Source organism: Coregonus lavaretus (genome assembly GCF_964263955.1).
Source record: "Coregonus lavaretus genome assembly, chromosome: 19".
Lineage (NCBI taxonomy): Eukaryota > Metazoa > Chordata > Actinopteri > Salmoniformes > Salmonidae > Coregonus > Coregonus lavaretus.
In genome coordinates this window covers 17346501-17361247 of record NC_140006.1, presented here as the reverse complement: position 1 = coordinate 17361247, position 14747 = coordinate 17346501, and the positions used below count along the sequence as shown (strand labels likewise).

Genomic DNA, 14747 nt, shown 5'->3' with positions numbered 1-14747 from the left:
TCACCTCAACTTGCTCTATTTCCACATTATTTATTACAAGATTTAGTTGAGGTTTAGGGTTTAGTGAATGATTTATCCAAAATACAGTGCTTTAAGTTTTTGAAATATGTAGGACCAATTTATTCCTTGCCACCCATTCTGAAACTAACTGCAGGTCTTTGTTAAGTGTTGCAGTGATTTCACTTGCTGTAGTAGCTGACATGTGTAGTGTTGAGTCATCTGCATACATAGACACACTGGCTTTACTCAAAGCCAATGGCATGTCATTAGTAAAGATGGAAAAAAGTAAGGGGCCTAGACAGCTGCCCTGGGGAATTCCTGATTCTACCTGGATTATGTTGGAGAGGCTTCCATTAAAGAACACCCTCTGTGTTCTGTTAGACAGGTAACTCTTTATCCACAATATAGCAGGGGGTGTAAAGCCAGAACACGTTTTTCCATCAGCAGACTATGATCGATAATGTCAAAAGCCACACTGAAGTCAAACAAAACAGCTCCCACAATCTTTTATCATACATTTCTCTCAGCCAATCAGTCATTTGTGTAAGTGCCGTGCTTGTTGAATGTCCTTCCCTATAAGCATGCTGAAAGTGTGTTAATTTGTTTACTGTAAAATAGCATTGTATCTGGTCAATTGTTTTTCTAAAGTTTACTAAGGGTTGGTAACAGGCTGATTGGTCAGCTATTTGAGCCAGTAAAGGGGGCTTTACTATTCTTGGGTAGCGGAATTACTTTTGCTTCCCTCCAGGCCTAAGGGCACACACTTTCTAGTAGGCTTAGATTGAAGATATGGCAAATAGGAGTGGCAATATCGTCCGCTATTATCTTCAGTAATTTTCCATTCATTCTCAGACCCTGGTGGCTTGTCATTGTTGATAGACAACAATACTTTTTTCACCTCTTCCACACTCATTTTATGAAATTCAAAATTACAATACTTGTCTTTCATAATTTGATCAGTTATACTTGGATGTGTAGTGTCAGCGTTTGTTGATGGAATGCCATGCCTAAATTAGCTAATCTTGCCAATTAAAAAATCATTAATTAATAATAATAATAATAATCAATATCAGTGGGTTTTGTGATGAATGAGCCATCTGATTCAATGAATGATGGAGCTGAGTTTGCCCTTTTGCCCAAAATCTAATTTAAGGTGCTCCAAAGATTTTTACTTTCATTCTTTATACCATTTATCTTTGTTTCATATTATAGTTTCTTCTTCATTTTATTCAGTTTAGTCACATGATTTCTCAATTTGAAGTACGTTTGCCAATCGGTTGTGCAGCCAGAAGTATTTGCCATTCCTTTTGCCTCATCCCTCTCAACCATAACATTTTTCAATTCCTTATCATGCTTATTAGTAACTGGAATACACAATTTCATAAATGTGTCAAGTGCAGCATCTGGTTGCTCCTCATTACACACCACAGAACAATAAGTATTATTTACATCAACAACATAGGAATCACTACAAACTGTCTTGTATGACCGCATACACTATATAAGGCCAAGCCTTTGGAACTTTGGTTTTCCTATTTATGGCTACTATATTGTGATCTGATGGATTTGGATATTGCTTTAAAGCAAATTTCTGCAGCATTAGTAAATATGTGATCAATACATGTTGATGATTTAATTCCTGTGCTGTTTGTAACTACCCTGGTAGGTTGACTGATAACCTGAACCAGGTTGCAGGCACTGGTTACAGTTTGAAGTTTTTCTTGAGTGGGCAGCTTGAAATCACCCAGAAAATATATCTCTCTGTTGATATCACATACATTATCAAGCATTTTACACATGTTATCCAGATACTGACTATTAGCACTATAGCAGCTTCCCACAAGAATGGGCTTTAGGTGAGGCATATGAACTTGTAGCCTTATTACTTCAACAGTATTTAACATGAGATCGTCTCTAAGCTTTACAGGAATGTGGTTCTGAATATAAACAGCAACACCTCCACCATTGGCATTTCTGTATTTTCTGTAGACATTATAACCACTTATTGCTACCAATGTATCATCAAAGGTTTTCTCAAATGAGTTTCAGAGATTGTTAGAACATGAAAGTCATCTGTTACTAGCAAATTATTTATTTAATGAACCTTGTTTCTTAAGCTACATATGTAAACACATTTTTAGCACTTTTCTGGGATGCTTGATTTTTGTCATTGCTTTACTGGGAAGCTTAGCAGAAGCAGACATGCTCGTGTTATTTATGTTAGTGCAGGGTGAGCTGCACACAGTGGACTTCCTACTAGGGCACACCGCCTCAGTGCTAACAATATAACTCTGGTTCATAGGCACATGATAGCTGCATACAATAGCTGAAGGATCAGCAGAGGCATTCAGGGCAGTTAAAGGGACATACAGTGCATTCGGAAAGTATTCAGACCTCTTTACTTTTTCCACATTATGTTACGTTACAGCCTTATACTAAAATGGATTATCCTCTACGGGATCGGTGTCCCGTTTACGGGACGGTTGAGCTAATGTACGCTAATGTGATTAGCATGACTGTTGTACGTAACAGCAAACTTTCCAGGACTGGGACATGTCTTACAGTGGGGAAAAAAGTATTTAGTCAGCCACCAATTGTGCAAGTTCTCCCACTTAAAAAGATGAGAGAGGCCTGTAATTTTCATCATAGGTACACGTCAACTATGACAGACAAAACGAGAAAAAAATTTCCAGAAAATCACATTGTAGGATTTTTAATGAATTTATTTGCAAATTATGGTGGAAAATAAGTATTTGGTCAATAACAAAAGTTTCTCAATACTTTGTTATATACCCTTTGTTGGCAATGACACAGGTCAAACGTTTTCTCTAAGTCTTCACAAGGTTTTCACACACTGTTGCTGGTATTTTGGCCCATTCCTCCATGCAGATCTCCTCTAGAGCAGTGATGTTTTGGGGCTGTCTCTGGGCAACACGGACTTTCAACTCCCTCCAAAGATTTTCTATGGGGTTGAGATCTGGAGACTGGCTAGGCCACTCCAGGACCTTGAAATGCTTCTTACGAAGCCACTCCTTCGTTGCCCGGGCGGTGTGTTTGGGATCATTGTCATGCTGAAAGACCCAGCCACGTTTCATCTTCAATGCCCTTGCTGATGGAAGGAGGTTTTCACTCAAAATCTCACGATACATGGCCCCATTCTTTCTTTCCTTTACACGGATCAGTCGTCCTGGTCCCTTTGCAGAAAAACAGCCCCAAAGCATGATGTTTCCACCCCCATGCTTCACAGTAGATATGATGTTCTTTGGATGCAACTCAGCATTCTTTGTCCTCCAAACACGATGAGTTGAGTTTTTACCAAAAATTTATATTTTGGTTTCATCTGACCATATGACATTCTCCCAATCCTCTTCTGGATCATCCAAATGCACTCTAGCAAACTTCAGACGGGCCTGGACATGTACTGGCTTAAGCAGGGGGACACGTCTGGCACTGCAGGGTTTGAGTCCCTGGTGACGTAGTGTGTTACTGATGGTAGGCTTTGTTAGTTTGGTCCCAGCTCTCTGCAGGTCATTCACTAGGTCCCCCCGTGTGGTTCTGGGATTTTTGCTCACCGTTCTTGTGATCATTTTGACCCCACGGGGTGAGATCTTGCGTGGAGCCCCAGATCGAGGGAGATTATCAGTGGTCTTGTATGTCTTCCATTTCCTAATAATTGCTCCCACAGTTGATTTCTTCAAACCAAGCTGCTTACCTATTGCAGATTCAGTCTTCCCAGCCTGGTGCAGGTCTACAATTTTGTTTCTGGTGTCCATTGACAGCTCTTTGGTCTTGGCCATAGTGGAGTTTGGAGTGTGACTGTTTGAGGTTGTGGACAGGTGTCTTTTATACTGATAACAAGTTCAAACAGGTGCCATTAATACAGGTAACGAGTGGAGGACAGAGGAGCCTCTTAAAGAAGAAGTTACAGGTCTGTGAGAGCCAGACATCTTGCTTGTTTGTAGGTGACCAAATACTTATTTTCCACCATAATTTGCAAATAAATTCATTAAAAATCCTACAATGTGATTTTCTGGAGAAAAAAAATCTCAATTTGTCTGTCATAGTTGACGTGTACCTATGATGAAAATTACAGGCCTCTCTCATCTTTTTAAGTGGGAGAACTTGCACAATTGGTGGCTGACTAAATACTTTTTCCCCCCCACTGTATATGGGCAGAAAGCTTACATTCTTGTTAATCTAACTGCACTGTCCAATTTACAGTAGCTATTACAGTGAAATAATACTATGCTATTGTTTGAGGAGAGTGCACAACAACAAAAAACTTATCAAATCAAATCAAATTTTATTGGCCACATGCGCCGAATACAACAGGTGCAGACATTACAGTGAAATGCTTACTTACAGCCCTTAACCAACAGTGCATTTATTTTTAACAAAAAAGTAAAAATAAAACAACAACAAAAAATGTGTTGAGAAAAAAAGAGCAGAAGTAAAATAAAATAACAGTAGGGAGGCTATATATACAGGGATGTACCGGTGCAGAATCAATGTGCGGGGGCACCGGCTAGTTGAGGTAGTTGAAGTAATATGTACATGTGGGCAGAGTTAAAGTGACTATGCATAAATAATTAACAGAGTAGCAGCAGCGTAAAAGGATGGGGTGGGGGGGGGGGCAGTGCAAATAGTCCGGGTAGCCATGATTAGCTGTTCAGGAGTCTTATGGTTTGATACATTCACCTCTGAAGGTAAATAATGTACTTACGTTCAGTAATCTTGTTCTGATTTGTCATCCTGAAATAAAATGTAGCATAGTTTTGTTTGATAAAATCCATTTTTATATTCAAATGTAGGAACTGGGTTCTACAGTTTGAACCCCTGCTGTCTCTGGCTCCACACCCACCCCGCCCGGCCATCTAGATGTGTGAAAGTTAGTGTATAAGCTAATGATCCATCATGTATGACATTCCTGGGAGTGTGTAAACGTACATTTTGTATTACCATATCATGTTTGTATGTTCTCTATAGTTATGTACTTGAAAATGTATTAATTGACCAATTCGGCACATTTGGGCAGACGTGATACAAAATAGTCCAATATTGGATCAATCTGAAACTTTGCACACACACTACTAATTCTAAATTGCGCCTAAACTGCAATATTATATTGTGGCCTTTCTCTTGCATTTGAAAGATGATGGAACCAAAAAAAGTTTCTTTGTTTGTATTATCTTTTACCAGATCTAATGTGTTATATTCTCCTACATTAGTTTCACATTTCCACAGACTTGAAAGTGTTTCCTTTCAAATGGTATCAAGAATATGCATATCCTTGCTTCAGGTCCTGAGCTACAGGCAGTTAGATTTGGGTATGTCATTTTAGGCGAACATTTTATAAAAGGGTCCGATCCTTAAGAGGTTAAACTGTTTTTTCCCCCTCATCAATCTACACACAATACCCCATAATGACAAAGCAAAAAAATAAAATAATCTTATTTGTGCAAATGTATAAAATAAAAATAAATGGAAATAGCACATTTACGTAAGTATTCAGACCCTTTACGCAGTACTTTGTTGAAGCACCTTTGGCAGAGTTTACAGCCTCAAGTCTTCTTGGGTATGACACTACAAGCTTGGAACAGCGTGTATTTGGGGAGTTTCTCCCATTCTTCTCTGCAGATCCTCTCAAGCTCTGTCAGGATGGATGGGGAGCGTCGCTGCACAGCTATTTTCAGGTCTCTCCAGAGATGTTTGATCGGGTTCAAGTCCGGGCTCTGGCTGGGCCACTCAAGGACATTCAGAGACTTGTCCCCACTCCTGCGTTGTCTTGGCTGTGTGCTTAGGGTCGTTGTACTGTTGGAAGGTGAACTTTCACCCAAGTCTGGGTTCCTGAGCGCTCTGGAGCGGGTTTTCATCAAGGATCTCTCTGTACTTTGCTCCGTTCATCTTTCTCTTGATCCTGACTTGTCTCCCAGTCCCTGCCACTGAAAAACACCCCACACCATGATGCTGCCACATCCATGCTTCACCGTAGGAATGGTGCCAAGTTTCCTCCAGACGTGACGCTTGGAATTCTGGCCAAAGAGTTCAATCCTGGTTTCATCAGACCAGAGAATCTTGTTTTTCATGGTCTGAGAGTCCTTTAGGTGCCTTTTGGCAAACTCCAAGCTGGCTGTCATGTGCCTTTTACTGAGGAGTGGCTTCCGCCTGGCCACTCTACCATAAAGGCCTGATTGGTGGAGTGGTGCAGAGATGGTTGTCCTTCTGGAAGGTTATCCCATCTCCACAGAGGAACTCTGGAGCTCTGTCAGAGTGACCATCGGGTTCTTGGTCACCATCCTGACCAAGGCCCTTCTACCCCGATTGCTCAGTTTGGCTGGGCGGCCAGCTCTAGGATAAGTCTTGGTGTTTCCAAACTTCTTCCATTTAAGAATGATGGAGGCCACTGTGTTCTTGGGGACGTTCAATGCTGCAGATATTTTTCGGTACCCTTCCCCAGATCTGTGCCTCAACACAATCCTGTCTCGGAGCTCTACGGACATTTCCTTCGACCTCATGGCTTGGTTTTTGCTCTGACATGCACTGTCAACTTTGGGACCTTACATAGACAGGTGTGTGCCTTTCCAAATCATGTCCAATCAATTCAATTTACCACAGGTGGACTCCAATCAAGTTGTAGAAATATCTCAAGGACGATCACTGGAAACAGGATGCACCTGAGCTAAATTTCGAGTCTCATAGCAAAGGGTCTGAATACTTATGTAAATAAGGTATTTCTGTGTTTAATACATTTGCAAAAATTGATAAAAACCTGTTTTCGCTTCGTCATTGTGGGGTATTGTGTGTAGAATGATGAGGAAAAAAACTAATTTTGTCAATTTTATAATAAGTCTGTAACGTAACAAAATTTGGAAAAAGGGAAGGGGTCTGAATACTTTCCGAATGCCATGTACATTAGGTTACTTACATTGTGTCTACCAGCACCCCTGGGATAATGTAGATTTGCTGAATCATTATGACAACTCAGCGACACAATGGTAGGGATTAACTGAGCTGGGCTTGAGTGATACATGTCATGATAAAGCAGTCAGGGAAGGAACAGTCAGAGTATGGCTTCTTACCTGTACTGCTGTCTTGTGTCACATCTGCCAGCATTTGTCTCTCGAAGTTTAGTGGCCAGAACTCGGATTATATTCAGGAACAGCATAAAATTCACCTTTGATAACAGACAATGACACAATGTAGCACACCAAAGCCAAATATCTCAACTACCAACTCTCTCAAAAAGCAGATAGTGGTAATAGTGGTCAGTAATTGTGCTAATTAAACGTGTCAATTGAAAATGTTAAATGCCATTATGCAATTTACATTTTCAATTGACATGTTTACTTACCACTATTGCTGTTAGAATGGGCACTTGTACGATCCATTTCAGATTGCCTGCACTTAGGTCCCAGCACCTGTAATTGATAAACAGGGCATTTATGAAAAACTAATACAGATACGTATGATTGTGTAACTAATTGGTTTCAGGAACTAATCTTTCTGTTTATCCTAGTGTAACAACAACACATGGGGAAGTTGGCAACCCTTACAGACTGGTCCTATGCTCTGAGTTCTTGGCTGGAATTCAATCCAACCTGCCATGGCAATGTTTATGCAACTACTGCCTGCGCACACACAATTCTTATTCTGAAAACTGGCAGAATCTACCTTTGAGTGGAGTCTACGTGATAGGCTAGTAGTATTACGTTTCTACAGTACTCAAAGTCATTCTGTGATTTTATATAACCATGGGGAAATAGGTAATACTGTGTAAATACTGCAATGCGGGTTTCGATTAAATTAAAGACATACACGCTGCCTTTAAACATTCTATGAATCTAAGGGGATTCTTGAACACGTTCTAAGGTTCTGTCTCACATTCCCATGAAAGATTCTGGCAAATGTACAGTACTTTGTGTTCAGAGCCAACATCAATGTTGACAAATTGGGATTATAGCGCAATACTTACTCTGTGTCTGCCAAGGTGGCTCTCACACTTGCCCACACTGTCACAAACATAGCTGGGACCCCTGCAAATCAACAATAACAACAATGAACATCAAGATAGATCTCAAAACAACTTAACAGCTGAGACCCCTGCAGAACAGATCATAATTATCTACAATCACACAAATAATGATTAAATACAAAATACAGTAATTTTCTTCAAATTATTATAGTGGGTTCAAGTCAAGATTACCCTGTTAATATAGTGAGGCAATTGGGCGACACAGCATCCACATTGTATGCGCTGTGCTTACATAACAGTTACGCACAGTGTGTACAATGCAGGAGCCGTAGAGCCTAGTTCTCTGAACTATTCTTGAGTTCTGCTTATAACAGTATTCACACCGTATGTGTGAAACCATTGAAAAGTTGATAATTGTTGATCAATCAAAAATCAGCTGTCTGACAAACATTATACGAAACATTATGACATAGGAAATGCTTTTCAAATGAATTGATTAATATTTGTTTTTTAAAGGGGTTCATTTAGCTCATTAATTTCATTATCAGCAGTGCATCTGCAGTAAAAACGTGTTTTCTATGACATCACATACCCCATCCAATCAAAGTGAATCCCCAGAGGTACTTCCTGTCTGAGAAGAAGGTCATGAAGATGAGGCTGTGGAGGTACAAACCCTCTACTAGGATCCAGTAGTAGTTGGTGGCCAGGAAATACAGGAACAGGGTCACTGCTAATTTACAGCCAATCTAAAGGAAACACAACAGACAAATACATCTAATATAATGAATTTACTAAGTACCCTGAAATACAATAGGCTATTTCATGGTAACAAGCACTTGTAGATGTATGACTAATGTTTTCTAACACCTGTTAATCACAAAATCAACACATAATGCCTTGGTTCTTCTTGTAGTGACCGGAAGCCATACATTTTGAATCTTTATAATCCATTCTTGCTTTGCACTGTTATATAGTTGTGACATACAGCAACTCTAAGGGTAGTGTGTACATTGACAAATGTGAAATCACTTTGCAGTGAGTAAACCAAAATCCAAGCCTCTCCAGGATGAAATCTCTAGGTTCCAAGCATGGTTTGTAAAATGAAAGATTTATTCTAATCCAATGAATACTGTGTGTTACACAAACCTGGAGAGGTTGATAAAATATAAACAACAGGGAATTCCTGGTAGTTTAGCCTGTGTATGCCCCAAGGGAAGCCAACCTCTATGCCTCTGTCTGTCCTACTCAGTGGTGTAGTGGTGCCTGGAGAAGTGGGTATACTCTAATTTTGACACTTTCTTTCCAAACGGCCTGCCCGGTGAAGGAAAAGATTCCTGTGTGAACAATTCTAAATTCTATGACAAACAGTGACATACACTCTGAATGACCTAAAATTATCAATCCTATATTGGTCTTTCACAGTCAGGCCAACCCAAGCTGTACGGTGCAAGTAGGCTAATCGTAGGCCTACTATTGAAACAGATAAATTAGTCTGTCAACTGAGTCAGAAATTCACAGGTTTCACTTTTAAAAAAATGTTTTCAGGTTTTTGAGTCACACTTATTTAATAGAAAAACAACCAAATTGGATGTTCTAAGTCCACAACAATGCTTAAACCACATCGAGAGACAATTTTTGAGGTCTGGGAAAAATCTAAGAAATGTTGATATTTGAGTGTAGTTACAGTGCCTTGCAAAAGTATTCATCCCCCTTGGCGTTTTTCCTTTTTTGTTGCATTACAACCTGTAATTTAAATGGATTTTTATTTGGATTTCATGTAATGGACATACACAAAATAGTCCAAATTGGTGAAATGAAAAAAAATAACTTGTTTCAAAAAATTATAAGAAATAAATAACGGAAAAGTGGTGCATGCGTATGTATTCACCCCCTTTGCTATGAAGCCCCTAAATAAGATCTGGTGCAACCAATTACCTTCAGCAGTCACATAATTAGTTAAAAAAAGTCCACCTGCGTGCAATCTAAGTGTCACATGATCTGTCACATGATCTCAGTATATATACACTTGTTCTGAAAGGCCTCAGAGTCTGCAACACCACTAAGCAAGGGGCACCACCAAGCAAGCGGTACCATGAAGACCAAGGAGCTCTCCAAACAGGTCAGGGACAAAGTTGTGGAGAAGTACAGATCAGGGTTGCGTTATAAAAAAATATCAGAAACTTTGAACATCCCACGGAGCACTTTTCAATCCATCATAAAAAAATGGAAAGAATATGGCACCACAACAAACCTGCCAAGAGAGGGCCGCCCACCAAAACTCAAGGACCAGGCAAGGAGGGCATTAATCAGAGAGGCAACAAAGAGACCAAAGATAACCCTGAAGGAGCTGCAAAGCTCCACAGAGGAGATTGAAGTATCTGTCCATAGGACCACTTTAAGCCGTACACTCCACAGAGCAGGGCTTTATGGAAGAGTGGCCAGAAAAAAGCCATTGCTTAAAGAAAAAAATAAGCAAACACGTTTGGTGTTCGCCAAAAGGCATGTGGGAGACTCCCCAAACATATGGAAGAAGCTACTCTGGTCAGATGAGACTAAAATTGAGCTTTTTGGCCATCAAGGAAAACGCTACGTCTGGTGCAAACCCAACACCTCTCATCACCCGAGAACACCATCAGCATGGTGGTGGCAGCATCATGCTGTGGGGATGTTTTTCATCGGCAGTGACTGGGAAACTGGTCAGAATTGAAGGAATGATGGATGGCGCTAAATACAGGGAAATGATTGAGGGAAACCTGTTTCAGTCTTCCAGAAATTTGAGACTGGGACGGAGGATCACCTTCCAGCAGGACAATGACCCTAAGCATACTGCTAAAGCAACACTTGAGTGGTTTGAGGAGAAACATTTAAATGTCTTGGAATGGCCTAGTCAAAGCCCAGACCTCAATCCAATTGACAATCTGTGGTATGACTTAAAGATTGCTGTACACCATCAGAACCCATCCAACTTGAAGGAGCTGGAGCAGTTTTGCCTTGAAGAATGGGCAGAAATCCCAGTGGCTAGATGTGCCAAGCTTATAGAGATACTTGCAGCTGTAATTGCTGCAAAAAGTGGCTCTACAAAGTATTGGGGGGGTGACTAGTTATGCACGTTTTCTGTTTTTTTGTATTATTTCTTGTTTGTTTCACAATAAAACATATTTTGCATCTTCAAAGTGGTAGGCATGTTGTGTAAATCAAATGATATAACCCCCCAAAAAAATCCATTTTAATTCCAGGTTGTAAGGCAACAAAATAGGAAAAATGTCAACTTTCGCAAGCCACTGTACTCTTTAATTTCACTTTGCAGGGACCTAGCTCTTTTTTTGTTAGCAGTGTTTCTGTAGTGCACATGAGATGGAGTTTGCAAAACAAATGGCAAATGGATTGATGTAAATAATCATGATATCATTCTGCCAGGTAGGAATAGGCTACTTTGTTAACATTTAATTGAGAAGGTTTTTGGGAAAGCCTTTCCATCTACCAGAAGATGGTTAAGCCTATCATTAGCGTCACTATATTTCTCCTGTTCCTTAATTGTATGAAACCTGGACGTTTTACTTCATATTATGAGGCATGTCTTACCTTGCTTCAAAGTAGCCTATAGCCAAAATCCCACCATAGAAACGTGTTATATCTCCTGTTCTACTGGTTTTCAAATCAACTTTCTTTCATTGTCTAGCAGCCAAAGATATTATCCTAGTCATATTCGCAACCCAAAATAGTTGTTGCATCTTTAGATCTCCCCTCTTTCTAAATTTCCATCTCTGTCCATGAAACTGCTCGGAGGTGCGGTGCGCATTTTAGAACTGTGTTTTCCCGCAAATTACCTTTTGGAACATTTACGCATAGGCCTTCCGCCGTGTGCACATTGCTGCGCTTAAAATATGAATAAATAATAGTTTATCGACATTTTAAGCTAAACATTCTGATCTGTTCCATCAGCCTTATTAATTGATGCTATTGGTCCTAATCCTCAACCAAGATACTTTGATGTACAGTACCAGTCAAAAGTTTGGACACACCTACTCATTCCAGGGTTTTTCTTTATTTTTACTATTTTCTACATTGTAGAATAATAGTGAAGACATCCAAACTATGAAATAACACATATGGAATCATGTAGTAACCAAAAAAGTGTTAAACAAATCAAAATATATTTTATATTTGAGATTCTTCAAAGTAGCCACCCTTTGCCTTGATGACAGCTTTGCACACTCTTGGCATTCTCTCAACCAGCTTCATGAGAAATGCTTTTCCAACAGTCTTGAAGGAGTTCCTATATATGCTGAGCACTTGTTGGCTGCTTTTTCCTCACTCTGCGGTCCAACTCATCCCAAACCATCTCAATTGTGTTGAGGTCGGGTGATTGTGGAGGCCAGGCTTGCGCACTCTAACTAGGGATAATACACGCGAGCCAAGAGAGACTTATCCACTTAGAATTTTCTCCTACTCCCTCTCTCTTATCCAGTTTTATAATCAGACTTCCTTTGTGGCAAGTCTACCAATAGCATTGATTGTGCTTATTTAGAAATGGTGCGAGAGACAGTAATGAAAAAATAATAATCATAATAAAAAGCCTGAAGAGTCATATGTACTGAATGCTGGAATGACTTTAGCAACTCATTTCCAATAGTCCCTGGATTACATTGATCACTATGTCCTTAGAGGATGGCCTTTTACAACGATCCAACCAATTTAGAACAGACATTTCACAATAACAAAGTTATAGACATTGTAAACAACAAGTATTAATGAAAACATGTTCTACGTAAATAATTACACAGGTGCCTTGGTCAATAACTGAACTACCTTAGCCTGATACTTACTATTCTCATGCACTAAACTTCCTATAGTCTGGGGACAAGGTTAGGTACTTACAAACTGGGATTTGTTAGCTGGAGGAGCCTCAGTGATGGACTTGAGATCTTCCACACTGACTCTTTCCATGTCCTCTATTGCAGAACCAGAGTATAGCACCACATCCTTTATGAAGATGCTGATGCCTCGCAGCATGAAGGACACAAACAGGTGCATGTGGATGTAGTTCCTGGTACAATGCAACCGCCTGGATGAGTGGAGAGGAGGAGATAAATATCATATAAAAGATGATATAATCTTCACAGTAATAAGCAATAGTCGTGTTGTGGTAATACTAGGTCATACTATTGGCTTACTCAAACCAAAGACAATCATTGAAAAATACATTAATCCTTCTGCAAAACTTCTGACAATCTGATGCTACTAAGCCGTTAATACACTAGGAACCCATGTTTAAATATTATCAAGGTGGTAAGTGTGTGGAGGGGGGAGAGTTTTCCACAGTGAGTAAGGTTGTATGTACGTGTGTGTGATGTGTGTGCGTGTGTGGGTGTGCGTGCACACGTACGTGTGTGTATATGTGTGTATGCACGTGTGTGCACGTATGTTTGTGTTTTCACACTCTTCAGAACAATACTCATCCTAATTAGAGCCAGCTGAATTCCGCGCTGACTATAACACATTCTTGAGATTTAGGGGCTTGAAAAGCACAAATATTGAATTGCAGGGCTCAAAGTGAGCTGTAAAAACAAAATTGCAAGCATGTGTTGAGCAGATCCAAGAGCATGTGAATTTCCTCCCAGACAAGCAAAAGGTTATCTGTCACATTATCCTCAAAACATCCCTTGCCAACATCGAAGGGAGCATTTGATGAAGTTGGAGACGGCTTGTGTTGTGTTGTCGATAGACAGACAGAATATACCAAACTAGAAACGGTTATCTATATTCTGACATTTGCTTTCATGTAAATCCAAGCATTTCTGACACACCCAATATAAATACAGTGAGGGAAAAAAGTATTTGATCCCCTGCTGATTTTGTACGTTTGCCCACTGACAAAGACATGGTCAGTCTATAATTTTAATGGTAGGTTTATTTGAACAGTGAGAGACAGAATAACAACAAAAAAATCCAGAAAAACGAATGTCAAAAATGTTATAAATTGATTTGCATTTTAATGAGGGAAATAAGTATTTGACCCCCTCTCAATAAGAAAGATTTCTGGCTCCCAGGTGTCTTTTATACAGGTAATGAGCTGAGATTAGGAGCACACTCTTAAAGGGAGTATTCCTAATCTCAGTTTGTTACCTGTATAAAAGACACCTGGGAGCCAGAAATCTTTCAGATTCCAAACTCTCCACCATGGCCAAGACCAAAAAGCTCTCCAAGGATGTCAGGGACAAGATTGTAGACCTACACAAGGCTGGAATGGGCTACAAGACCATCGCCAAGCAGCTTGGTGAGAAGGTGACAACAGTTGGTGCGATTATTCGCAAATGGAAGAAACACAAAAGAACTGTCAATCTCCCTCGGCCTGGGGCTCCATGCAAGATATCACCTCGTGGAGTTGCAATGATCATGAGAACGGTGAGGAATCAGCCCAGAACTACACGGGAGGATCTTGTCAATGATCTCAAGGCAGCTGGGACCATAGTCACCAAGAAAACAATTGGTAACACACTACGCCGTGAAGGACTGAAATCCTGCAGCGCCCACAAGGTCCCCCTGCTCAAGAAAGCACATATACAGGCCCATCTGAAGTTTGCCAATGAACATCTGAATGATTCAGAGGAGAACTGGGTAAAGTGTTGTGGTCAGATGAGACCAAAATCGAGCTCTTTGCCATCAACTCAACTCGCCGTGTTTGGAGGACGAGGAATGCTGCCTATGACCCCAAGAACACCATCCCCACCGTCAAACATGGAGGTGGGAGCATTATGCTTTGGGGGTGTTTTTC

The 14747-nt window shown here is 40.2% G+C and overlaps 1 protein-coding gene across 1 annotated transcript in view; it reads right to left on the bottom strand.

Moving 5' to 3' along the window:
• Positions 1–14747, bottom strand: part of LOC311146365 (parathyroid hormone/parathyroid hormone-related peptide receptor-like) — a gene marked incomplete at both ends in the record, with an annotated part of 95401 nt that overhangs the window by 11470 nt on the left and 69184 nt on the right. The window contains 5 exons of the mRNA XM_084182851.1: positions 7080–7174; positions 7352–7418; positions 7973–8033; positions 8565–8718; positions 12851–13037. Coding sequence (XP_084038977.1) covers positions 7080–7174; positions 7352–7418; positions 7973–8033; positions 8565–8718; positions 12851–13037 — 564 coding nt within the window. The remainder of the gene's footprint in view (positions 1–7079; positions 7175–7351; positions 7419–7972; positions 8034–8564; positions 8719–12850; positions 13038–14747) is intronic.